Consider the following 26,396-nt stretch of genomic DNA (forward strand, 5'->3'; position numbering starts at 1 on the left):
CCAGTTCAAGGCAAGCCCCATGGTCAAGTCGAAGAAAGCTACCCCACTGGGGAAGGCAGGATTCCTGGCAGTGAGGCCTGGCCCCCATCGCTTCCCACCCACTGACCAGCCTGCTCCCCCCAGTTGGCGCCAAATGTTCCATACATCTCAGATCTCTCCGTTGCTCTCACTGTCTGCCCTGTGAAGGAGGGTCTTTCTCTTGTGAACCCTTATCCATCTAGAAACATCCTTTAAGAACCAGCTCTTATCTTCCCCTTGCAGAAGACCCCCCCCATACCCTGCCCACTCACCACAATCTGAGCTGAGCACCCCAAGGTATTGCATGAAGACATCGATTAAAGCAGGTGCGGGAGCAGCCTTGTGCGCGCGTGTGTGTGTGTGTGTGTGCGTGCGCACGCAAATGTGTGTGTGTGTGTGCGCGTGCCTTCCTTAGACGACTGGGAGCTGTGCAGGGAGGAGCCTGACTGGTTCGTCACTGTATTCCTAGGACAACTCCCGTGCCTTGCTCACAAACGCTTGTTGAATGAGGCAGTGGCTTTGGGAAGGTTCTGTCCCCGCCCAGATAGTCTCCGTCAGTGAGGGAGGGACAGGCTGGGTGATCTCCAAGTCTTCTCATCTCTGGGGTTCTCTGGTTCTAAGAGCAGCAGTGGGGGGCCAGCCCAGCAAGTTGCTGCATTTTCTGCTCCCGTCACCCAGCTCCTAGAAATCGAGGAGAAGGAGGGAGCCTGCAGGAATCGTCTGCAAGCAGCTATTTCTGCTCTTGGCGGGGAGGAGAGAGTGGTGTCCAGAGACTGGGCTTCTCCATCCAGCCTGAATGGACCATCTCTTCTCTTCGGAGATCTCATCAAAGACCTTCCCTGAACAGCCCAGCCATGCAGATCTGGACTCGGGTTGCCCGGAGTCCTTCAACTACAAGGCCGAGCGGCGGGCTCTTGCTCCATTTTCCTCTACAGATGAGAGGTGCTACTCTTTCTGCTTTTCTGATTATGAAATTAGTCATTTTCTAGGAAGCTTATTTATAGAGTCCGCCGCACACATGCAGTGCTGAGCTATTCTGAACACGGCTTGGGGCCTGGGAGGCTTAAGGTGTGAAAGCAGCTGTGAGTCACACATGGGTCCCCTTCCAGAGGTATCTGGATACCTTGGTCACCTTTCTGCACCCAGCCAGGAGCCAGCCTTCAGGAGCTGCCTTCCAGCCGGGCTGCTCTTTATGATAGAGAGAAAAAGCCTAGCGTCCCAATCCCCATGGCCACCAGCTCAATATGGTGCCTGGAGCAGGGCAGACCTCCATTCTGTGCCTCTCCACCTTTCCTCCTCTCCTAAAAGAGGGGCCTTCCAGATGTGTGATTCTGTGCCTGCCCCAGACAACAGCTGTGGAGGAGGGCTCCAGGGGGCTTCACAAAGACCTCCCCACAGGGCAGCTCAGAGAGTGGCCATGTTTGAGGTTCTTGATGTTTCTTTCAAGAAGGTCAGGACAACATTAACGGATTCAATGAGTATTTATTTGTTTATTCATTTATTTAACACCTACTTTGAGCCAGACTCTGTGTAAGGCTTTGAAGGTACAGTGGTGAATAAAACAGAAATGGAGCTTGTAGTCTAATGTTAATCAAACAATGGCATACATGAAAATGAAACTTCGAACTGTGTCCAGTGCTCTGAGTAAAAAGTACTAGGAAGTAGAGCTGGAGGGGCTCTCTAGGCAGAGAGAAAAGCATGTGCAGGGGCACTGTGGAGAAAAGAGCCTGTCCATTGCAGCTAGGGTGCTGAGCACAGAGGGAAAGGGGGTATGAAATAAGATTGGAGGGATATACGGGGGTCAAATCATGCAAGACCTAGTAAAGCATGTTAAAGCATTTCTGTCTTTGTTCTAAGTGCAGTAGGATGCCACTTAAAGTATTTTTTACTTAAAGTATTTTTTTAAAGAAAGTTATTTGATAAACGGTGAGTTTTTGAAACCATCATCTCTAGCTCAGGCCTGCCCCATCCAGTTGTGCAAGTTGTAAACTGCACAACCTGTGAAGCCATATGTGTTAGAACCAGATGGAGAATGTTTTAGGGGCCAGCCTGAGTGAATGCCAGAGACCAGTTAAAAGACTGCCGGAATAATCTAGGCAGGAGAGGCTGGTGTGGACCAAGACGTAGGTGGTGGAGAGGGAGAAAAGTGGAAGGATTCAGGAGACATTTAAAGGGCCTTGAAGATAGCAGCCTTCTCTCTGCAAGAGCTGGGCTCCAGGGTTTGGGATCCTCAGAGTCCCTGCCAGTTGGCATGAGGAAAAGATAAAATAACGCAATGCCAGTTGAGAGCAGAAGATGTCAGGATATAAAGTGTCGCCCTTAACCCTGCTTGTCTATCCTTAATTGTTTCTGGTCTGCAGCTGGGTCTAACAGGGCCTCAGGACCAGTCTGAGAGGCAGGATGGCAGAAATAGTGGGTTGACCTACCCAATAGGTAGTTGACCTCTTAGACTTCGTGGAAGTATTACGCTGGCAGTGCCGTATTCAAGTTTCTTTGGGTTACTAATTTCAGAGATCAGATCCCACTGGCTTAAGCTGAAATGTTGGAATTTATTGGCAGGATCCTGGGGCATCTCATGGTTTTGATAGACAGACTCAAGACTCAGGATGGGCAGGAATGAAGCAGCCCCAAGGCCCATAGCAGCAGATGTTTTTGGACCTTCTCTCCAGGACACTGTGGCCATCATGATTTAGAGCTAGCAATCACAGACTGCAGGCCCTCCAGAATGCATTTGAAAAGTACAGGGGAGAGGATCTGCTTGCCGTGGCCTGGTTGGTGTGTCTAGCCCTTGATCGGTCAGCTTGTGCCAGGAGTGAGAACGTGAAGGGTAGGCAGGGCCACTGGAACCCACATTTGCATATCAGGCCATTTCCAAAGTAGGGGAAACCCTGTGAGCTACCCAGTTTCTCCCAGGGTGTGTCTATTCGGCTGACACTTCCTGGGGTCTGGCTGATCTCCAGCAACCTTTTTCCAGCTTACGGGGTAAAGGAGAAAAGCTAGACCCCATTACAGTCCTGGAAGGTGCCCTGATTGGCTAGAAAGGGGGTTTTCTGATGTTAGAAAGAAATAGAACATTTAGAATACACACACACACACTATATATATATATATATATATATATATATATTACATTTTCTAACTATTTCTGGAAAAGAGTTTTGCAGGCCACTTTCTACTGCCCGAAGCACAAGGTACTTGCAGGCCTCAAGGAGCTGGGCACAGACTGTGTGTGGCCCAGACCTCTCTTCTTGCTCACCTATGATTCAAACCCTCCAGAAGTAGGAGGCAGAATAACACAACAGTGAGCGCATACGCCTGGAGTTCTAGACTGTAATTTCATACCCAGCTCTGCCCTAATGAGCTGTGTGACCTTAGGCAAGTTACTTAACTCCTCTGAGCCTATTGGTTGATCCCTGATCCGTGGGGTCACTGTGAAGACTTAATGTGATAAAGTGTGTAAGTGCTTTGCACATAGTAAGCCCTCCCTCCATGGCAGAGGGGATGACGGTGATGACAGGGTGGTTATTGCATGGGGAAAACCCTTGCACAATCCTACTCCTGCCTCTGCCACTTGACCTTCCTGTAGGTTGGTCCTTCTCCTCGCCCCCTCCCCCCACCATGGGGTAGGGTTATTCCAAGGGACACAGTGTGAAGAAGACTTTTTATCCTTCTTCAGCATTCTGCCTTGATCCCTGCTGCCCGGTGTCATCTGGCATTTTTCATCTGCAGGAGTGAGAGAGAGAAGCCCCCAGCCGATGACTCCGAGGGAGGGGCCCTGGACATGTGCTGCAGCGAGAGGCTGCCGGGTAAGTCTCCCGGGCACCCAGGGTCCCCAGAGTTCCCCGTGCGCAGAGAGAGCCCCAGATGGTGCCAGCCGAAGTCGAGCCCGCTTAGCTGTGAACTTGCTCCGGAGGGGTGACTCGGCTGCTCACAAGGTCTCCATTTAAATGAGGATTTGTTTTTCTAATCCGTGATGTCTTTCATCATCTTTCATGACCTGTTGTCATTCGAAGCTGCTCTGGGCTCCCATGGAGGGAAGAGTGGGCAGCTGGGGGTGTGCTGGGAGGGTCGAGAGAGGGTTGAGGAGCTGGGGAGTCTGGTGATGCTGGGGTCCTGGCCGCTGACGAACAGTGTGTGGGGCAGACTTCAAGAGGTAAGGCAGGAAAAAAAAAAAGGATGTAAGGCGAGGGGACATGGACCACCTGAATGTGGCATGAACCAAGGTGGGTGGGCGATGAGGAGAAAGCGCCTGGCCTATTGAAAACCTGGGCTGTGAGGGTCCGATGGGAATGCTTGAGGCTGATTGGTCATGCTCACCAGGAGCCTGGCTGGCCGTCAGTCACCACAGAGATGTTACCGCTCTGCCCCTGCCCCTGCCCCTGGGGTGACAGCGTGTCCCAGCTGTAGACCAGGTACCTTGCTCACGGAGGAATAAAGGAAAGGAGGCTAGGAGACATTCTTAGTATTCATTCTCTTTTCATAAAACTTTTTTCCTTATAACAAATATTCACTGCAGATGATAGATATAAGACAAATGAAAAAAACTGCCGTGATCCCATGACACAATACTTCTTTCCCTCTTTCCTTCCAATCCTTTTGGTTCAGAAACAGCCTTCTGAGTGCTGACTTTAAAGTCCCAAGGTTAGCTTGTCAGAAACCTCATGACTGGCAAGGAAGCTTCTAGTGGCATTTTCAGTGACACTCTTTAAGACAGATATTGAAAACAAGTAGGTGTGACTCTAAAGCGATGACTTTTTAAAATAAGTGGTTGTGTTGCTCCCACCGTGAGCCAGTGCTCCAGCTGCTGATGAAGCTTCCTCCGGCCTCCAGGTAGGGATGGAGCCCTTCGGTGCAGTTCACGCCGTATCCAGTAGGGGGTACCATTGCTCAAAAACGCTTTGGAAGGCCTGTCTAGCTGGTCTAGGATGGGTGTCATCTTTCAGGTGCCTTGTGGGGACGGGAAACAGCTAGCTTCAAGAACAGAATTCTCCAAAGGGACGTGAGAGCTGTCTGTGAATACATGAAAGGCTGTCCTGTCGAGAGGGCAGAAGATTTGTTCTGTGTCTCTTAAGAGGCTGGCATAAACCCGATACATAGAAATTAAAAAGAGGCCTGTTGGTGCGAGGGATCCAGAACTTTCTTTCTTTCTTTTTTTAAGATTTTATTTATTTATTTATTTATTTATTTATTTATATTTTTTCCCTTCGGTTGGCTTGGACGCAACCACTTATTTTGAGATAGAGAGAGCATGGACGGGATGCGGGGAGCAGACTCCCACTTAGCAGGGAGCCCGACAAACGCGGGGGCTCCACCCCAGGACCCTGGATCATGCCCTGAGCCAAAGGCAGATGCTTAACTGACTGAGCCACCCAGGAGCCCCCGAAACCTTCTTTCTGAATCTGAAAGTGGTCCAGTCATGGAACTGGATAATTCAAGAGGAAGAAAATGAGTGTTCCATCACTGTAGGCACTCAAATATTATCTGGATAGACAGTAGAGAGGAAATTTCCACAATGGGTGGGAGGTCGAGATGACATCAAAAGTCCCTTTCAACTATTAAACGTTCCGTGATTCAGATATGAGTCATAGAATTCAGAGATGATTCTATGACCGGGGCTGGCCCAGTGGCTAGAAAAAACCCACGGGAAATAGGACATGATGTATAGGAGTGTGGGGAGTAGCACAGTGTGAAGGAAAGAGCACTGGCTTTGGCATTGGAGTCTGGCTTATAGGCTCTGTGTTTATGGACAGGTCACTTACCCCTGCTGGGCCTCTAAGCCTTATCTGTAAATGGAAACAACAGCAATATGAGTATTTATCCTTACAAGGATTGGATATAATTACACAGACATTCATTCCACAAACACTTTTTTTGAGTCCCCACTACGTGTTGGGTATTATATTAGGTGCTAGGAACCTAGTGGTAAATAAAACAGGTGTCCTCCCTGCCCTGCTTTGAGCTGCTTCTGAAAAAATAGCGTGGAACCACAAGGAGAGAGACTACAGTAATAATATATGAAATTTCAACTCTCTCTGAAAACCAGCAACCAGCTTAGAATGGAAGAGGAATATTGGTTATCTCCAGTGGGGCGGACATGTTGCCTTCGTTGTGCTTGGCACTGTTCTAAATACTCACACGTACATCTCACGGACGCCTGTTGAGATCATTTCCGGTCCCCATCTTCTAAATGAGAAAACTGAGGCCCGGGGAAGTGAGGGAGTCCATCCAAGGTCACTTCACTGGTGTTTGGTAGAGTGAGGACTCAGTTTGTGCCGTCTCTTCCCAGAGCCCATGCTCCTGGTCACTTCCCCATTCTGCCTCCATTGTCGCCACGGAGCCACCACCAGTTTCTGGCACTGTGTGAACAGAGGCAAGAAGCACTAAGGTGTGTCTGCCCCGGGGAGGAGTCTGGAGGAGATGGGCAATGTCACCCTGCCTGTCTCCATCTGTGTCCTTCCTCTGGAAAGCCCTGCCTGCTAGAGGTTAGGCAAATTAGATGCCCCATTGGACTCCCACGCACCATGCCATCACAATGTGATCTTGTAATCATGTTTTGTCTTTTTCGTCCGCGGGACACGCGTTCTTTGAAGGCGAGTGCCTATTTTGTCCTGCATGTCCAGGGGAGTCTTTCACTCATTTCTTCACTCCCTGGATGACTGTTCATGGAGGGAATCCCCGTGCAGGGCACTCGTGCAAGTACTGAAGATTCGGCAGGGAGCCGAACTGAGAAAATGTCCACCCTCATAGGACAGTGTGGTGCACTGATAAAAAGCAGGGACTCTGGACCTGGGCTTGGTTCCACCATTTACCCCTGGGAGTGATCATGGGCAAGCGACTTAACCTTTCTGTGCTTCCCAGTTACAAAAGACAAGCATGAATACTATTTACAACCACATAGAGTTGTTGGAGGAGCACATGGGTTAATGGAAAGCTCAGAACAGTCCCTGGAGTTTGATCCATAGGCATTTGCTTTGTAGAGAAAGCTAGATAATGAATAAATAAATAAGTAAAATGTTTAGGATGGTAGATGGGGTATGTACTGTGGAGGAAATTAAAGCCGAGAAGGAGGGATGAGAAAGGACTGGGGGGTGGTTTCGTATTGTAAATAGGGCGGTTCTAGAAGCTGGTAAGGACACTTCCATAAATGCTCATCACCAGAACCACCGATCTGAGCAGCAACTTAGACATAAGAGGGGGTATAAAGGCCGAGAGAATTGGGGAGCAGGACCTTTAGAATGAGCCCAAGGGCACTGCAAGCAATTGCATAAGGATGGTGTAAAAATACAGCCATCAAGTCGTGTCTTCCCCTCCCAGCTGTCTTCCCGCTGGGCGAGATGAGGTGGAGTGAGGGCTGGCCTTGCCTGAGTGACTCACGCATTCCCACACGCACTGCCAGGCAGGGGCGGCGTGGCCAACACGCCCGGCCACGGTCACCTGGACCTGAACTAGCACGTCTAGTCGTGTAGACCTCCCAGCTTGAGATTTCTGGGTAAAAACCGCCTCCAGCAGCCAACACCCCAGGGAGGCCTCCAGCTCTAGGGGACAGGTGCGCTCACTCGTATCCCAGGGCGCCGCCCGCCTGTGCTCACACGCTCATCTCCGTTCTCACTTGTCCCAGCCCCGTGCGCACATATGCACATGCACAGACCCACACACCCAGCTACCCAGGCACACGCCCTGTCTCTCTCTGCCTCATGCAGCCCCACGGGCGCACACCCACTTGAAGCCCATGCACCTGCGAGCCTCCTTCCGCTTGCGTGCTCTGCATCTCTTTGCTCTGTGGTGCCATCTTCCAGGCCCATCCGCCTTCTCCATCATTCAGGCTTTAGGTCTCTTTCTCTTCCGCCGCCAGGCCCCTTCTCACGTACACATACATACCAGCGAGCATACTCCTTCCCTCCCATTCTCTATCCTTTCCCCAGGCCGTCAGAAGCATGCAGTCTCCATGCACCCCACTCTGTGCACACGCACACGTACATTTTCCTTCTTCCTCGTGCACTCGCCCTCATGCACGGGGTCACTCTCCTTTTCTTCTCTTTCAGTCCCCAGTGCTTGCTCATTTCCTTGCTCGCAGTCACCCAAACACATTTATACATTCAAACTCACACTCCCCCCGCCTCTGTGTGTAGGTGTTCATATTTGCAAGAAACCAGGCAACCCTGCTGATGCTGTGGCCTCCGCTCCCTCCCCAGCCACCACCACTGCAGGCCCAGCCTGGAAGCAGCAGCTTTCTTTGGGTCAGAGGAAGGAGGTAGACAAGGCCCCAGGAGGTGCTGGGAATGGGTGGCATGACGTCATCAGTGTCACTCCCACGGTCTCCAGTGGGCAGGCTCACAGGCTGGCCTGCTCCTAACATGGGCAGGGACCAAGGCCAGGCTGCGAACGATGATGATGTGTCGTCATCATCGCGTCATCATGGCCCTGGTGACGCGCCACCCTCTGCTGAGTCCTGCACTGCGGGGGCCCTCATGAGCATGCATGCAGGCACGTCGGTCTGTGGGTCCACATGTGCTCCTCATCCCACCCCGGTTTCTGCCCCTTGGCCACCCCTCAAATCTAAAGGTACCCCAGCAGAAGGCCGTGTCCACCCTCAGAAGGGTGTACCTATACCCATGCAGGCTCTGGGACATTTGGGAAGGGAGCTCTAGAATCCCAGTCATCAGGGCGTGTCCTTAAAAGTAGAGCGTGGGCATAACTCCTGGTCCTCTGGACTCCTTGCCCCGGAGGGAGTGGCGTGGCCAGAGGAGAATGAGCTTGGTGCTGGGGTAAGGACAACTCTAGTCTTAGGAAGAGGTGCTCCTGCAGCATCCTACAGCCAACAGCTGCCTGGAGCCGCGAAGGTCACCGCCACCCTGAGATGTAAGTGCATCGTGATTAGTCAGCTTGGTTGTAAGGTTGTAAGCAGCTACTGAAGGCCTGAGGAGGCCATTGCCCATTTGGTAGGAGCAACTGGCCTTCTGGTGACTCCCCTACTCACTCCCACCTAAGTCCCAGCACCTTCAAAGCTACCCTCTGCCCAGCCCTAGGTTCTAAATCATCATGGTTATCAAGCTGACCCTCTTTTGTGGGGGACAAGGTCTAGGTCTCAGCAAGACACCATTGACCATCCTGGGTGACATTGTATGAAGTAAAGGGGATGCCATTTTCTAAAGATTTTATTTATATATTTGCCAGAAAGAGAGAGAGTGTGTGCACAAGCAGGAGGAGTGCAGGCAGAGGAAAAGCAGACAGGGAGAAGCAGGCTCCCCACTGAGCAGGAAGCCCGACGCGGGACTCGATCCCAGGACCCTGGGATCATGACCTGAGCCAAAAGCAGATTCTTAACCGACTGAGACACCCAGGTGTCCCAAGGCGATACATTATCGAGGAAGTCTTTGTTACCCTAATCCCGCAGGGACTAACCCTGGCCATGACAGAGGGTCAGATCACAGCTTCCCTAGCTGTCCCTTTGTGACACAGACAAGATCTTGGACCAGAAGCCAGCAAGGGCCAATTGAAAAGGCTTTTTATCAATTTGACAAACTTACATTGAGCATCCACTCTGTGCCCACAGCTGGGCCAGGCTATGGTGACACAGGGAAGAGCAGGACAGACCCTGGAGCCTGCTCTCAGGGAGGCCAGAGCACCAGTGAAGTGTGCACCCCTAATGCAGCCTTCTCTTGGGGGCGGTCAGGGAAGACTTCCTGGAAGAACTGGCCTTTCACCTGTTACCTGAAGGATGAGTAGGGCTCTGGTTCATCTTTAGGAACCAGCTACCAAAGCATTTTAAGGAATAGGTTAACCTCCTAATGGGCTTTGTTCCCCATCTACTAACCCTCATTCTCACAAAGACTGGTCTGGGTCTGGTACCTAGCCCTGGTTCAGACTGGTCTGGGAGTAAGTGCAGGAGCCCAGATAGACACGGCCTGGATATAGTTGTATTGTTGAGGGGTCCCTTGTCCCTGTCAACACTGAGCAGCTTAGGTTCTGTTGACTTCTCTTTCTTTGTATCATTGGAGTTCTGTTTTCATTCAAAACTTCTAATACATTTAGGAAAGTTTATTGTGGCTAGCGGTGTAGTGAGGTGTCTTTGTCTTGAGTCCTCAGAGTGGAAATTAAAGAAAAACGAAACACCACTTGGATGTGCTTAAGAACCCTAATTGGAGAGCATTCTGTAATGATACCTTTGTGTTGAGAAGAACCAACCCAGGTACCCACCGATCAGTGATGGTAGAGGTTAACTCTTCTCAGATGCTAGGGTAGATATGGAGGGATGAACCCATCTAGCTGAGTCTTGGGATGCTGTGAGGAGGCAGACCCATCTGGGTTCAAATCCCAGCTCTGCCACAGATCAGCAGCATGACCTCGGGTAACTTATCTGAGTGTCCTGAGTTCCACCTTCTTCACTCTAAAATGAGGTGGTACCATGATAAGATCTTTACAGAGATTTTGTGATGATTAAATGAGTTGATGCAGGCTAAGTGCTTCTTCCACAATGCTCCATACATGCTAGCTAGCAATGATGGTGAGGATCGCTCCAGGATATGGAGTGTGAACAGAAAAGCCTTCAAATATTCCCAAGGGCCCAGGCATCAAGTCACAGCCCAGTCCTTCAGCAGTGGGGTAGAGGGGATAGTTTTGTGGGTCTTTCTTGATGCCCCGCCACAGACCTGGCACCTCATAGAACCAGCACAGACACAGGCAAGAGTGTTGTCTATGTGCTGAGTCAGGCGGCGGAATGGGAAGACGGTCTCTCATTTTCCTTCACCAGGGTAGAAATGATTCTGATGTTCACCAGGGTGGAAATGGTTCTGATATTCTAGGGAGTTACCTGGATGTGTGATGTGACCAAAGAGTCTTCACAACGGGAAGAAAGGCTGTCTGCCTCGACACAGGTTGATGCTAAAGGTCTTTAGACAAATGGACATCTGGCGTATCTCTAAGATACGCAGTGGCAGATGCTGTCTCCTTTCACATTGCCTGGCCCAGGGACCCTCTAGAAAAATCTCATCTTGGGTGCCTGGGTGGTTCAGTCAGTTAAGCGTCCAGCTCTTGTTTTTGGCTGGGGTCATGATCTCGGGATTATGGGCTCAAGCCCCACATTGAGCTGCTGGACACGGTGTCTGCTTGTGATTCTCTCTCCTCTGCCTCTGTCCTTCCCTGCCCCTGTGCCTGCTCCCTCTCAAAATAAATAAATGAGTAAGTTTTTTAAAAAGAATATTTCAGCAACTGAAACAAAAATCTCATCTTTCCATTTGAGCTCATTTCTTCCTTTCAAGTCCCAACCTCTTCTTTTGGTTAATCTGTTTACTACCTAACAGATAGTCTTAAAACTTAGGGAGTGAAAACAGCAGCCTCTTATTTGCTCATGATTCAGAGGGTCCTGGAAGTCTCTGTTGGGAGATTCTTCTGTTCATGTGGCTTCAGCTGAGGTCACTCACTTAGCTGTATTCACCTGGTGCTGGGCTGGGATAAGAGGCCCAAGAAAGCTTTTCTTACATGTGTGGCCGCTCAGTGTGAATGCCGGCGGGGGAGGAATCATTAGGCCACCTTGGAGGCCGCCTGCCATGCTGCTGAAAAGTTGAACCCTTGAAATCCAAAGAGACATATTCTAAGGATACGTCTATACACAGAATGATTTATGAGGGAAAAAAATCCACCCACAAAGGAAGAAAAAATACCAGAAAATATGTCAAAAGGAAACCAGTGTCTTTCTCAGCGTGGTAGGATTATGGATGACTTGAGTTTCCTTTATGCTTTTATGAGGGGTTTTTTCCCTCATATTTTCCAAAATCATTTAAAAAACAATTAGCCATCCTAAAATATTAATCAATCCATGCCAGGCAAGAGTGGTAGTTGGGGGTAGTGGAGGCCTTCTGGGGTCAGTCCCATTCCTCCAGGTTGGGTGGCCCATCCTGGCAGACCCAGAATTTCAGGGTCACCCAACCCCCGGGATCTTAATGGGGTTAGTTAGTCCTGTGAGGGCGTCTGTGGAGACAGTTACCAAGCCCTGGAATCCTCTCCACTCCCTGGAGAAAGCCAACACAATGACTCAGATATCATGTTGGTGAAGTTGTTCAGAAAAGAGAAGATTCCGGTGGGGGTGGGGGGTTCTCCTTGGCAATTGGCTCTCTCTGCTTCAGCCAAGACCATGACCCTTTCCCCCTACAGGGGGCGCTTACTCCCAAGCCACCAGAGCCTGCCCTAGGGTTAGAAGAGCCATGTCCCTCTCTCCAGCACTCCCAGGTCTGGGACCAGCCAAGATAATAGGCCTTCCCTTGGCTGTTGGTCTTTCGCCATCAGGACTTGACCGAACTTACAATTTGGTGGCTTTGTTTCCTGTTTCCTTGGGAGGCAGGGTAATGATCGTTTGAGGTATTCGTGTGCATGGTCCCATTATCCCCACTGGTCTACAAGAGGCCCCTCTCTGGTTCTGTTCACTTATTCATTTTCTTTTCTCTGCCACTGCCATACTGCTCCTCCCCATAGTTAATGTGTTCTAAGGTATTTAGTGTATGTTTTTTGTTCGTCTCTGTGAGCTCTTGCAGAAGAGGTGGTGAGATTTTGTGTGCATGTATTTTAATTTGTACTTTTAATCCCCCCACTTCTCCCACTCCCACCGGAGACAGCATAGACTTCCATACCCCCTTAGGGACTGTGTGAGAATTTCTTGGTACAGAACCACTGGTTTCCAGATATCTGCTTCCCAGGCCAGTTCCCGCAGAGGATCTGGAAGAAGCTGGAACAGAGAGAACTAGGAGTAAGGTGGTGTGTGCAGAGGCTAGGGAGATAAGCAGGGGCCAACGTGTGCTGGGTGTTTATTGTTGACCATGACAAGGAGTTTGGTTTTTATCCTAAGAACAAGGGGAGACCATTGAATTAAATTTTTTTAATTGTTTTTTTAAAAAATAGGTGTGTCTTTAGCACCAGAAGGGCCCTTAGAGACCCCTGGTCACATTCTGAATTTACAGAAGGCCTCAGAGGCCCACAGAGTCAGTAAGAGGCCCAGGGCCCTACAGCTCAGGAGAGGCAGACCTAGGACTATGATTGCTGTCTCCTGACACTTTACCAACATCGTGAGCCTTCCCGGTTGCAGAGGGCCGACCCAGGATGGCGGCCTCTGGAGGCATGAGATGTGAGGGTGCTGCTGTCCTGGAGAGTCTTGGGTCGCTCCTGCTCCCTTCCTACCACTGCCTATACTTCTGGGGGCACTGACCAGGGCCCACCGAAGAACCCAAAGCCAGGACTCAGGCCTTTGGCCTCAGCCCTTCAGATGCCCACTGGCAGCCCCTGGGAAGCTTCCCATGCTGGCATAATGAAAGAGAACTGAATGAGAGGGTTAAAGACATGTGTGCCAATCCTGGTTCTGCTTCTCACCCTTTGAACCTCAGTTTCCTCATCTGTGAAATGGGCGGTAGACCAAATGCTCTCTCAAGTCTGTCCCTTCCTCCCCATGCATTTGCGTTGAAGTCTAAGGCACTTAGACTTCTCATACACCCTCACCCTAAGGCCTCTCTGTCCGTTCTTTTAATTCTGAGCATGGGAAGCCGGGGTGGGTACGTGGGGGAGGTGCACCTTCAGAGTTTCACTCACCCTTTTCACCCTCGTACTTCTGGACCTCTGCTCTGGAGAGGCACGAAGAACTAAGCCATTGTTTGCAGCCACAAAGCTGTTTGCAATTTCAGATAGAACCATTTTATTATATCCCATCCAAAGATTACTTGAGTTGTGTTTTGTTTTGAACGCTTGTTAGCATTCTGGATTTAATTAACTGGCAGAGACAACACTACTCCTCCCCCCCCCCTTCCTGACACCCTCAGCCCATGCCCACTCCATCCTCCAACCCCAGCTGCCAGCCTATAGCTCACAGCCTCTGCCCACATGGGGTCAGGGCATCCATTGTTCTCCTGGGGGACTCACCTGGCAGATGAAAGGGAAGTCCTGCCTGCTGCTTCTCCCTCACTCTCACCTCCCTTCCCCTCTTCCTCCTCCTCTCTAAATTGTGCTACTGTTTATGGAGCGTTCACCATGTGTCGGGCACCAGACCGAGCGCCTTGCATGTCTTACTTTATGATCTCCTCAATATCCAACAAACAAGTCTTACCATATCTGTCGTCCAGAGAAGAGAGTAAGTCACTTATGCAAGGTCACAGAAGTAGTGAACAGCAGAGTCTGGCCTCAAACCGAAGTTTGTGTGACTCTTAAACTTTTGCCAAGAGCCACTACAAAAAACTACCTCCCTGGAAACAGAGCCACGTTGGGAGATGGGAAGATAGCACCCAAGAGTCAGGTTCTAGAGAGATTTCTTGTTACTTAAGTTGGCCTACTGAGAGCATTCACACGTGGGTCCCGTTCTTGCCCCTTGCCACGCCCCCTTCCCCAGCACAGCCTCTCAGCTGTCTGCACACAGCCTCCGGTACCCCCTGCCCACCCTGCACCCACCACCTCCTCTCCAGACTGAGCATGGGACACCTGAGTTCCCAGACTTCTCATCTTCATCCCAAGCCTACTTTTCTCTGCCCATCCTGCCCTTAGAAGAGCCTCTCCCCACCCTGCCGCAATGCTGGGGTGTGATGGTGCTGATGGGAGAAGGCCTGTCCCCTCCGTTCTGGGGTCACCCCTGTCCCCTGTGTTCCAGAATGGGCCACAGCTCTTTCCCAAACTGACTTCCCCTGGTAGGCAGGAGGAAGAAGTACTGGAGATCCAGCCAGGGATGGGCCACACAGGGTCTGGTTAGGAGCCCAGCTGCCTGGGTCTGAGGCCTGGCTGGGCCTTCCACGAGCCGTGATGGCCTTGGGCAAGTCACTTAACCTCCTAAACTCCTGTTTTCCTGTCTGTGAAAGAGGACGGTCCCCTTACCTACTTCCTGTGATGGTTATAAGGCCTGAATGAGTTGGTGTCGGTAAAGCAGTCATGGGTGTGCTTGGCACCGTGTCTTGTAGGCTGGTTAAGAGAATTGGCTTGGAGGAAGCAGAGCTTGTGTGACCCAAACCTCACACCCACGAGCTTGCACTCTGCAGCAGTCTGAGAACCAGGGTCCCTAGCTTGAAGCAAGTCACTGAGGAAAGTTCTGGAGAATTCTGCATCAGACAGAAAGGAGCATAATAGAGCTGCCCCCACCTCTTTTGTGGTACGGATTTCTCACCTTGCTTGAGGGGAGCTCACAGAATATCAGCTTGAAACACTAAAGTCCCTTACATGTGATAGTTCATTTATCCCGTGGGGCCTCCGGCGCAGGTCCCCTCCTACTGCATTGACCTGTGTGCTGAGTTGAGGGCTGCTTTTCAGTCTGCAGATTTTCCTGAGCACCTACTAGGTCTGATGCGTTCACTCTCTCAGTCACGTGCTCTGTTGCTGTCTCTCTCCACAAGGCAGCCTCAGGGCAGCTCGATGTTTTCCAATGACTGCTGAAGGTCTCCAGAGCAAGCATCCAGAGAGAAGCCACAGAAGCTAAATGGACTTTTCCAACCTAGTCTCAAGGGTCAGACATCATCATCTCCCACATTCCCATCTTCAGGGCAATCATCCAGTCTGGGGATAGTGGGCAGGGGAAGGGGACGTTCGTTCTACTACCCAACCACAGGAGATTGTGGAGGAATTCACAGATACATTTGAAAACCACCATAGGAATCACGTTATACAGAGGGTAAGCCGCCCACCTAAGTCAGGTAGCTGATAAATGGTGATAAAAGGTGGGCGCCCAGGTCCTAGTCCAGAATCTTCTTGTGCCAAAGTCAGTCTCCTGTTCGCAAGCCATGCTGCCAGGGGAGTGCAGCAGCGAGGAGGACTCGGGCCTTACCCTCAGCCAGCTTACCATGCGAGAGCAGGTACTCGAGGCCAGCCCGGTTCTTGCCATCTCTCTGCCTCGTTCTGTGGGTGTGGCAGCCTGCTTGCTTGCTGATCAGCAGGACTGAGGAGGCAGAGGACTTGTAGGGAGCCAGTGCCCACTTCCAGAACCCTACACCCACCATTTTACCTTTGCCCAGTGGGGCTAGATTTGTGTGTATGCACGTGTGTGGGGGTGTGTGTGCACGCGTATGCACATGTCAGGGCTATTCTCACGCCTAGGAGTCCTGCTAGTCACCATTAGGATCAAGATACAAAACACCCCAAGAGCATGGAACAGGTGCTTGGTGAATGTTTGTGAAATGAAAACATTATTTTGAGGAATCTCCTTACCGCCCAACACATCCCTTCTGACTCCTACTTTGCCGGCTACACACCTCCAAAGGTAGCAGAAAATGGAGGCCACCCTCTAGCCTCTCCCAGGGAGGACAGAGTTCTGGCCCCTCGAGGCCAGGCTGTCCCTTTCCCCGGGGAATGGCTGAGGAGTGTGATCATTGTGGTGGCATAAGTAGCTAATTGGGCCTCTTCCTTCTAGACTCTTCCAATCCTTCACAAATCCCCTGGGGGCCCCTACTTCCCTTGGTTCTACAGTCGGGGCTTACCCAAGCAAAACCTCAGGATAGGCTTGCTTGGCCTGCCCTGGCTTATCCTCTGTAGGGCTTCCAGATCTTTCTGTGGAATAACAGAAAGATCCTGGATAGTAGAAGCCCACAGACCTGGGTTCAGATCCCAGTTCTACTGCTGCCCAGCTCTGTGACCTGAGTAAGCCCCTTCCCCTCTCTGGTCCTGAGTCTCTCCCCCTGAAATTAGCAGACTAGACTAGATGCTCCTCGGGGCCTGTCAGACTCTGACTGTCACTGATTCCAAAGGCCAGGTTGGGACTGAGTGTGCTGCTCTGTTGGTCAGGGCCCCCCGAGAGTATGTGGGCATGGCTGGGAGGTCACTCCTGGCCGTGTCTGGGAAAGGAAGAAAAGCTGAATGGGACAGAACCTCCTTTGTCATGTAATCAGGAACAGGCTGAGCCAGCCTTCTGCTCCAGTTCCGATGGGCTGGCAGCCTGTGAGCTCCAAGGATGAGTCACTGACAGGAGCAGCCACGGTTCCAGAGCTCAGGCGGCGCCAGCCCCAGGGCACACGGTAGCTGCGGAGTTTAATGGTGGGATTCAGGTGCCAGGTGACAGGAGGGGGATCACAGCGCTTCCACATGCCCCAGGTAAAATCTGAAGGCTATTTGCTTGCCGGCCTTACCCGGGGTCCCTAGAGCTTTGGCCGGAATCCCAAACACCTGCCTTCCAGGGCTTCTTCCCTCCACGACTCTGTAGCCTTTGAGGAGCCATCAGCCCCGGAGGAGAGGGTGGTCAGGCACAAATGCTGCACGACCACCCCCACCCCCTGCAGCCGGTGAGGGTTCGGGATTCCCCCAGACGAAGGGACTTCCTCCCTCCCTCCCAGGCTCTCACAGCCTCCCTCCTTCGCTGCAGTGACCCCTCCTGATAAGCAGTATGGCAAACGGGCAAGCCTGGAAAGATCACTCTGTGTCCAGAAGCCTTGGGTTTGAATCCCAGGTCTTGGCTTCCTTGGGCAAGCCATCTGACCTCTGTCAGCCTCCCTTTGGCGAGCCTGGAAACTCCCCTCCACCCTGCGCAGGAGGCAAGCCCAGGAGGAGCCCTGCCTAACAGCGTCGTCAGCGAGCTGCCTCTGAGTCAGGGCTTCACGCGTGGCAAGGCAGCTACCTCGCTGTGAACTATTGAAAAGCCAGCCTTTGACACAAGCAGCCGCCTCTCACCGACAAAACGGGGCTGATGATGCTAATGTCTGCCTCACGGGGCTGCCGAGGGAAGCCAACGCAACTGCGTGTGCAGCAGCACTTTGTGAACCATGCAGAGCCTGCCTGGGGAGGGGTACCGCTCCCACCACAGGATAGCGAGTGGCAGGGTGGGCAGGGCAAGGGCGAGAGCTGACATCATAATCTCTAGTAGCGGGACCAGAAGCCGAAAGGACAAACGTGGCCAGGACCACGGTGGTGCCTGCTGGTGGAGACTGTTTTGTTCACTGTTGGGTCTCTGGAGCCTGGTCCAGGGCTCAGAGAAGTATACAGTTGGTGCCCAATCTGTGTGTGTTGGGCTCATGCCTGAATGAACAGAGACTAAAAGAGAGACAGTTCCCGAGCCTGTTCTCCACCTCCCCTGCCTCCACTGCTTTCTCTCACAGACCTCTGCTCCCCACACCCAAGATCACAGGTGCTTAACTTAGAGTCTGTGGACCCCCTCCAAAACGATATGCACAGTATACTGTGTTTTTGAAAACGTATCTTCCTGAATCAAGCGTCTGCGTTCTGCCCAGAACAATTTTTCGGTAAAGCCTGCTCTGAAAGGTAAGCGTCTCCCAGGTGCTCAGTGAATACCCATCAGTTGGATTCACTGCCAGGTGCCCTCTGGATTTAAAAACAAAACAAAACAGAAGAGCAGCCTTCACTTTTTCTCTTTGAGATGGGCATACAGGTTCCTAGCCTGCAGTCCCCCATCAGCCCCCGCAAGGTGCCAGGCAATCGACCTGCCGTCTTTTATACAGAAAAGTGGTGACCCCACATCATCGGGGGCCTGTCTTGGGAGTGGCTGTTATGCTGCTGAGTGGGTCACAGAGCTGCGTATACTCTCACGCTCTCATGTCCCACCTCATGCATTTAGGTGGGACAGGTCTGACAGTCAGGGCCAGGAATCTAGGAGTATTAACGAGGCCTTGTGGTGTCCGAACTCAGAGCAGTGATCCCTCTTTTAAATATTTCTTCCACTATATATAAATACATGTGTATGTGTATATGTGTGTATGTGTCTGGGCACATGTGTGTTTATGTATCTACATATCACTGTATATATATATGTATCGGAGGAAATTGACAGTATATAAACAGTGACAAAAAGCCCTCCTCTCCTCTCCCCCTCCTCCAAAGAACCACTGTGAACACCTGGCTTCTGTTCTTTCCATTTACCATGTCCAGCATTTATTGAGCACTTACTGTATGCCAGAAGTTTGCCATGCAATGTGCTTCCCAAGCAACATCTCACATTAACTTCTCGTCTTATGGTGGGCATTTACCACCTTCTTATTTGCATATTTGTATTTTCTTAATTTTTAAGGCCAAGGAGATAATACTGTTTTGTCACCTTGCCTTTCTCCATACGATCGAAATTTCCTTCCATGATATTAAATATTCATTTACAGAATCTTTTATAACTGCGACATGATGGCTTATTGCCGGCAGGTTCCACGCTTCTCAGACTGGGGTGCGTGTACCCCGAGGGCAAAGCCACGGGATAAATTGTAGAGCGTTTTCCTGAAGGAGAAATTTGACTCAAAGCTTTGGGAGGAGGAAAAATCCCATTATTTTAATATCAAAACAAGTACAGATACGCCATAGCATAGAACCCAGAGCATCCATGAATTTTAAAACAAAGCAGCAAGGTCCAAAATCGTGATTGCTTGCCGTTTATTCTCCTGAAGACCCGTGTCCCCTCTCCTCTGAGGGTGGCAGAAACATCTGAGAGGCACCAAGTTCAAGTTCAATTCAAGCCCCTCTTTTTCAGAGGAGGAAACTGAATCCCAAGGAGAGGGAGGAATAGCCCACAGTCTGCAGGTTATGCATTGTAGAGCCAAGCCAGGTGACCTCTGGGCCCTGGACCCCTCCCGCTCTTCAGAATTTGGCATCACCCTTTGACTGCTTTTTCTGACCTCGCCTCTTGAGCAATCAAGCCTCTGCATCTCAACGGTGGAAAGTTCTGGCTTCCTGCAGGACCCATCCTTAGCAGCAGTTTTTCCTTTTCACGGTGCTGGCCAGGATCTGAGCTGCGTGCTCAGTGACTCCCCCAGCACTTGGATTTTCCAATGAATATAGTGGATTATGGGTGTGTATCCACTGGTCTGTCTTCCCCATGAGACTGGGAGCCTCTTGAAGGCAGGAATTAGGAGCTAACGTTGTTATTATAATCTGACATTTATTGAGCACCTACTAGATGCCAGGTGCCGTGTTGAGTGTTTCATTTATAATATTTACAGTCTTCATCACAGCTTTTCGAGGAAGGGATCGTCACCCCCAGTTATCTGGTAAGAAAACTGAGTGGTTAACACTGGCCTACCATCCTATACACAAATATTTTGGTAGGAATATTTATTGTCGACTTACCTGTCAGGACTTTGCTAGATGCTGTGGACTGTTGTGATGAACAAAACGGACTCCACTCCTGCCCTCATGGAAATTACAGACAAGTTGGAGAGATGATATTCAGTGAATAATTTTACAAACAACAGCCAGAGTCCGTTTATCTGCCTTGGTTTGAACATGCCTCAATGACTTCTTAGCTAAATGACCGGGGCAGAGTCTCATACCCTCCCTGTACCTCATCTTCTTCTATAAAATGACAGTCATTGTCGTACTGACTTCATACGAGTACTGTGAAGAGGGAAGACAGTCACACATATATAAAGCACTCAGAGCAGGGTCTCCCACATTCCAGATGTATTGCTGCTGCTGGTGGTACTGAGAGGCAGGCCATGCTAGGAAAATTGTGGCAGGGGAGGACCAGCTTCAGGGGTGACATGTGATGTGAGTTCTATAAGGTGAAGAGGAGTTAACTTGGCAGAGTGTGGGGGGGTGGGCAGGGGAGGGGAGCAGGAGGTTGGAGGGATGTTCCAAGCAGAGGGACTAATAGGTACAAAACATGGGGGGCAGGGGTGCGCAGAGCAAGTAGATGAGCTCACCTGAGGAACTGTGAGGAGTATGGCTGGATCACATTACATGGGGAGCCACGCCAGGTCAGCATCTAGAAGGAGGAACCTGGGAGGAACCAGATAGAGCTGTCACCAGGACCTGGGCCCATTGCACCACACCGGTGATCGAGGCCACGGAAGAAGCTCAGTAAATGTTTGTCCAGTGGGCAAGCAAGCACGTGGACAAAAAACTGTTAGCCTCACGTGGTCTTGGCTAGGGGTGTTCCATTGTCACCCAGCTAGGAAAGGAGTCCATTGTCCCATTTACATGGTGCTGTGTGGACAGCCCCATCCCACTGTCAAGCTGTTAAACACCCATTTGGCTAGCCCCTCTCTTCTTGGCAGTAGGATAAACCTTGTGGCTTCCAGTGGAGACATCCAACACTGGGGACTCAACCAGAGTGGGTGCCGATAGACTCCCTACGGCCAGTTCATCAGATCTAAGCCAGTGGTGTTCACATGGAACCTGTGTTGTGGAACCCTGTGTTGAAATAATCTGAGAAGGAACCCAGGGTATGGAATGGGGACAAGCAGAGCTTCCATACCAAGGACTCAGAGCTCTTGGTAACACCCGTTGCTTCTGAGAAAGCATCAGGGCTCCATAAAGCAGTACAGAACCCAAGGGTCGAGCTGAACCTCTGTTTCCCCCCAGGTACGGAGACCGAAGCTCAGAGAAGGGATGACTCTCCCAGGGTCACACAACTAGGGACAGACCCAGAACTAGATCGAGACATTAGACATTGATTTTATACCCCAAGATTTTCCTCCACACACCCCCAACCGCCCCCACAGTGTGGGGCCTTGAGGTGGGGAAGGGGTGCACAGCCGGGATCTTGTCCAGGGTCCGGCCTTCAGCCCCAGTCAGGCCACAGACCACAAGAGACAAAAATCTGGAAGGCAGGCGTGGGAGGGCTGTTCGGGGTCACGGCCTGGTTATGCCGTGTCTTTTTTTTCCTCCCTCTCTCTCTCCCTTTTAATTGAGTTTGAGGTGGTTGTTTTTTGTTTCCTTAAGAAATGGAAAAGAATGAAACTGCGTAAACACAGCGATGTTAACTCCCTGAAAAACCTCCTGCCATTTTAACTCTGTTACTGGAGAAATAAAAGAGAAATAATTTGTCCACCCACACTTAGCTCTTTCTGACGAAGGTAGGTGAATATTGCTTTGCTAATCGAGGGTGACGGCTGGAAGTGGAGCCACGCTGACTGATCCCGGATTGAGAGGAAGCCACAGCCACCCCAGAAGGAGCGGCCCGCCGGGGGTCGCCGGGGCCCGAGTCACCGGGCACCTGTCCATCCTCCACAGGTCTCCCCCAGCCGGTAGTGATGGAGGCACTGGACCAGGCCGAAGGGCTCATGGACTCGCCCAGAGAGATGCCACCGCCCCTGCCGCCTTCACCGCCCTCGGAGCCCGCTCAGAAGCCGCCACCTCCAGGCGCTGGGAGCCACTCCCTCCATGTCAGGAGCAGCCTGTGCCTGTTGGCTGCCTCGCAGTTCCTGGTAAGGATACCTCGGGCCTCACGAGGGTCTGGAGAGAGGGCAGGTGGAGGGACAGCCCACCACGTCCTCACCAAGATGGCCTCCTGGGGCTCGTGGGGGACGAGGGGCCTTCTTGGTGCCCCTTGGTGACTCGAAGCTCTCTGGCGGGTGTGTGGAGGAGGCTGGGGTTCTCAGCTACAGCCTCGCTAGCGAAGACCCTCACGGCCTGCCTTCCCTAAGCCGAGAAGCAGGAACTTAGGGCTCCCCAGCAGCCAGGCCTGCAGGGGTCTCTCTGAGGACTTCCTGTCTAGGGAGATAGCTCTGGAAACTTTTCCTTTTATGTATGTACCTGGTTGGGGAGGGGAGATCCCTTCTAGGAGGGGCTTTATCTTAGCTCCCTCCAGTCAGCTTTTCTGCAGGGAGCATCCTGAGGCCTTCTCCGTGCACGCAGTACCTGGCCTCTTCCCTCAGCCGTACAATCTGGACTTTGGGGGGCTAGGTGAGGCTGCAGGCGAGCTCTGCAGGGGGAATATGGGGGCAAGAAGCCCAGGCTCCAAACTCAGTTCGTTCCCCCCTACCCCCGGCGGCTTCAGCTTGCCTGTGGGGTGATCTGGCTCAGCGGCTATGGCCCCATCTGGTCACAGAATGCCACAGACCTCCTCTCCTCCTTGCTCACACTCCTGGAACAGCTCGGACCCATGGTGAGTAAGCTCCAGGGGGCTCCCAGGTAGGAGGGAGCGACTGGGGACCTCCAGTGTCACCAACCCCTGGATGGGGCTTCTCTGAGCTCAGAAGATACTTCCACACCCCTAAAACCCTTCTCCCTGCTCCCCACCCAGCCCTGGTCGACGCTTTCAGAGCCTCAGTTTTGTCACTGTCGGAATGGATGAGAACTGCGTCCCCACCACCCCCTGACCTGTTTGTCTCGTGTTTCCCAGGCCTGGCTGGGTTTTGGGACCTGGGAAGTCCCCAGTCTGCTGCTGGTTACTCTGTCTGTGATCCTCATTACCACCCTGGTAAGGTGCCTCCTGACCTGACCTGACCTCAGTGCTCCCCTCCTCAGACCCAGAGGCCCAGCCCCCACCAGCTCCCATTGGATCTCCAAGCTAGATGTTTCAGGTCAGGGCATCTGTCTCCTTCCACCAGTGTGCGCAGCCTGGGATGAAGGGCACCTTCTTCTCGAAAATGGGTTTGCGATGTTCTAGGCTGAGGGAAGGACCAAGGCCAGAGAAGACTAGTATAGGAGCCCCACACCCCTCCAAGAAGATCTCAATAACCAGGAAACTGAGGGCAGGCAGGGGAGGGGGCAGGGGGGAAGGTGGGGGCTGGAAGCTCCCATCTAGGTGATAGTGCCATGCACACTGCTCCCAGGAGAGCAGGGCTGTTCTAGACTCACTGAGGGCAGGGGGCTCAATCTCACGGCTACCCCATCACTCCGGGACTAGCCAGCGTGGCCCCAGGTCCATGATGCTTTATCGTCCCAACTAGGCATGGCACCTCCTGAGGGCCCCCCCAGAGCCACCCACCGCACCACCCCCTGAAGACAGGCGCCAGTCAGTGAGCCGCCAGCCCTCCTTCACCTACTCAGAGTGGATGGAAGAGAAAGCCGAGGATGACTTCCTGGACTTGGACCCCGTCCCTGAGACTCCTGTGTTTGACTGTGTGATGGACATCAAGCCTGAGGCCGACCCTGCCTCACTGACTGTCAAGTCCATGGGTCTACAGGAAAGGTGGGAAGGGCAGAGGAGGGGTGGGCTCTGTGGGCTCTTGAGGTCTCAGCTGTGCATCAGAAGGGCAGGCGCCTGACTCTGACTCCCAGTGGCCAGGTCAGAGCCAGTCTCATGGTTTAACCAAGTGTAGACACATGCTCCTCAGGTCTGATTACATAGATCAGAATGGCCCAAGGTAAATGCTGTTACTGCACATGAGCACGTAAGCACACAGGTACACATGTGTGTACAGTCACACGTAAACTCCCATACTCGAGCAAGTTTGGGTAGGTTTGTTTATTACAGGACTTGTCAGGACCTTTAACATGATTGTGTTCATTGTAAATCGGTAAGGGGGTAGCATGTGGCATTCCTCAATTTCTATAGAGTGAATCCTACATCTATACTTCTATAAAGTGTCCTATAGTGTTCCCTAGAGCATAATTTGGGAGGTGTCAGCACCTTCTTTTCAGAACCCTGCTGGGTAAGCCAGATCACATCAGATTTGTGTTACCCATGTGACGTCATGGAATAAGCCCTGGATGAGGAGTCAGAAAACCTCTCTTTTGGTTTCAGCTCTGCCATCCCCTTACTGTGTGAGCTTGGGCAATTCTTATCCTCTCTCTGGGACTCAGTTTCCCTTCCTATATAATGAGGACTTTTCAGCTGTCCTGGGCCATAGACACTGAACATGATAGTAGAGCTGGTCTAGTGCAGACATCTGTGTTGCTGTGTGCTGCCCCGGGACTCCCTCCCTGACAGCCAAGGGGCCTGACCTCTCCTGGAGGGGATGTCCATGACTCCTTGGCAGCCTTACCCAGGACTGGTGGGCCTAAGGCCATGACACAGAGGGTAGAGCCCTGCTTCTCTGCTCTAGGCAGGTGCCCCCTCTCATGACTACCTGGGGCCACAGGGCTGGGACAGCAGTGACAGAAGAGAGCCCAGGGAGGGCTTTGCTGAGATTGCCTTGGATGGAACCTCTGGAACTGGGGCCCCCAGCCGCCCTTGGTTAGCAACCCACTGCAGGAGGCAGGAGATGGGGAGTCAGGCCTCAGCCTCGGGGCTGAGACTCGTACTCCTCGCACAGGAGTGCTGTCCCCCTCCCACTCCTCTCCTGGGTGTCCTCCTGCTCCCACTCTGGATCTCTCCCGTCTTTCCACCTCTGAGACGTACTGCCCCTTTCCCGGTCCTTCCAGGAGGGGCTCCAACGTCTCCCTGACCCTGGACATGTGCACACCCGGCTGCAATGAGGAGGGCTTTGGCTACCTCATGTCCCCACGAGAGGAGTCAGCCCGGGAGTACCTGCTCAGCGCCTCCCGGGTCCTGCAGGCCGAGGAGCTTCACGAGAAGGCCCTGGACCCCTTCCTGCTGCAGGCAGAGTTCTTTGTGAGTCCCCCCAAGCCAGCCACCCGCAGTGGGCAGATCTTGCCGCTCACATCAGTCACGCGTCCAGCCAGGCAGTGGAGCGGGGTGTCCATCCGCTCTCCTGCCGTCTTGGGCAAGCTGCTTCCCCTCTGAGCCTCAGTTTCCTTGTCTGGAAAATGGGGATAAAAATCACCGAATGTTGCAAGGGTTAAAGAGATGGCTAACATGTGCAGAGCCCTCAGCCCAGTGACTGGTGTCCAGTGGCGTCCCCAAGTCCTAACTGCCCAGCACTGTGCTTTGAAAGTGATAGAAAGCCTTCCTTCTGATTCGACTGTTTCCCCTCCCTCCTGCTGCCCCACATCTCTAAGCACTGTTCATCCTCTGACAACTCTCCGGTCACCTCCAGCTCCTGAGACCCCTGCAAGGGCCTCCAGTTGCCTCCTGTTGGACTTAGAGGGGCCCAATAAATGACATCTCTGCTTTGCCCGCCTGAGCGCTCAGCCGGTCGTTAGCTAAGACGTGGGAGATGACAATATCACCTTCATTTTTGTTGATGAAACTAAGCTTGGAATGAGGCTTAGGTGCGGAGCAATAGCGAGCTTCCTAATACTAGGAATTAACAAGTTTTCTACCCACCCCAGGTGGTGTACCCCTACATTTCTTTCTCTGCAGGAGGGTCCCCAAGGAAGAGGAAGGAAGGGGTTTGGGCCCAAAAGTGCATTCCTCACTCGAACTCACCCATCCAGGAACTCACCTACCAGTGTAGGCAGAAAAGGGCAAGAGGCCCTGAGTATCTAGGGAGAGCCCCTCCTGGGAGAAGCCAGGGAGATGGGACAGTCATGTGCCTCCCTCAGTTTCCCTTGCACAGGCCACCTTGCCTCCTACCTGGACCTGATGGCTATTTCTTCTGAGAAAGCCTCTGCTGCCCTCTGACCCACAGCTCCACATTCTCCAGGGCTGGGCATGGCCTGTCTTAGCTGAGTTGGGCCAGCCTCCCACGCCTACAGGGACTGTCTACTTCAAACTGGACCACCACCTCCCCCCACCCCCAGGCTCTTCTCCTCAGGTGTCTGCTCACATCATCCCCTCACTGGATGCTTCCAGAAAGCCTTCCCCAACTACCCCACCCTCAGCTTCACTGTAAGTTCCCACCACCCTCACCTCCCTTTGAAGAAGGGGCTTACATCCTCTCTGGTGTTTCCTGTTCAGTAGATCATTGTGGATTTGGCCCAGAGACAGA

At 52.1% G+C, this 26,396-nt stretch overlaps 1 protein-coding gene across 1 annotated transcript in view; it reads left to right on the forward strand.

Annotated features, from left to right (window-relative positions):
* Positions 1 to 872: 872 nt before the first annotated feature.
* The window catches only part of PTPN5 (protein tyrosine phosphatase non-receptor type 5), a gene marked incomplete at both ends in the record, with an annotated part of 34,410 nt that continues 8,886 nt past the window's right edge, over positions 873 to 26,396 (forward strand). Inside the window, 9 exon segments of the mRNA XM_080817753.1 lie at positions 873 to 903; positions 906 to 960; positions 3,748 to 3,824; positions 21,738 to 21,752; positions 21,910 to 22,103; positions 22,676 to 22,783; positions 23,021 to 23,098; positions 23,571 to 23,812; positions 24,988 to 25,177. Of these exon segments, the coding sequence (XP_080673879.1) occupies positions 873 to 903; positions 906 to 960; positions 3,748 to 3,824; positions 21,738 to 21,752; positions 21,910 to 22,103; positions 22,676 to 22,783; positions 23,021 to 23,098; positions 23,571 to 23,812; positions 24,988 to 25,177 (990 nt within the window).

The sequence above is a fragment of the Martes martes genome (genome assembly GCF_963455335.1).
Source record: "Martes martes genome assembly, chromosome: 10".
NCBI lineage: Eukaryota > Metazoa > Chordata > Mammalia > Carnivora > Mustelidae > Martes > Martes martes.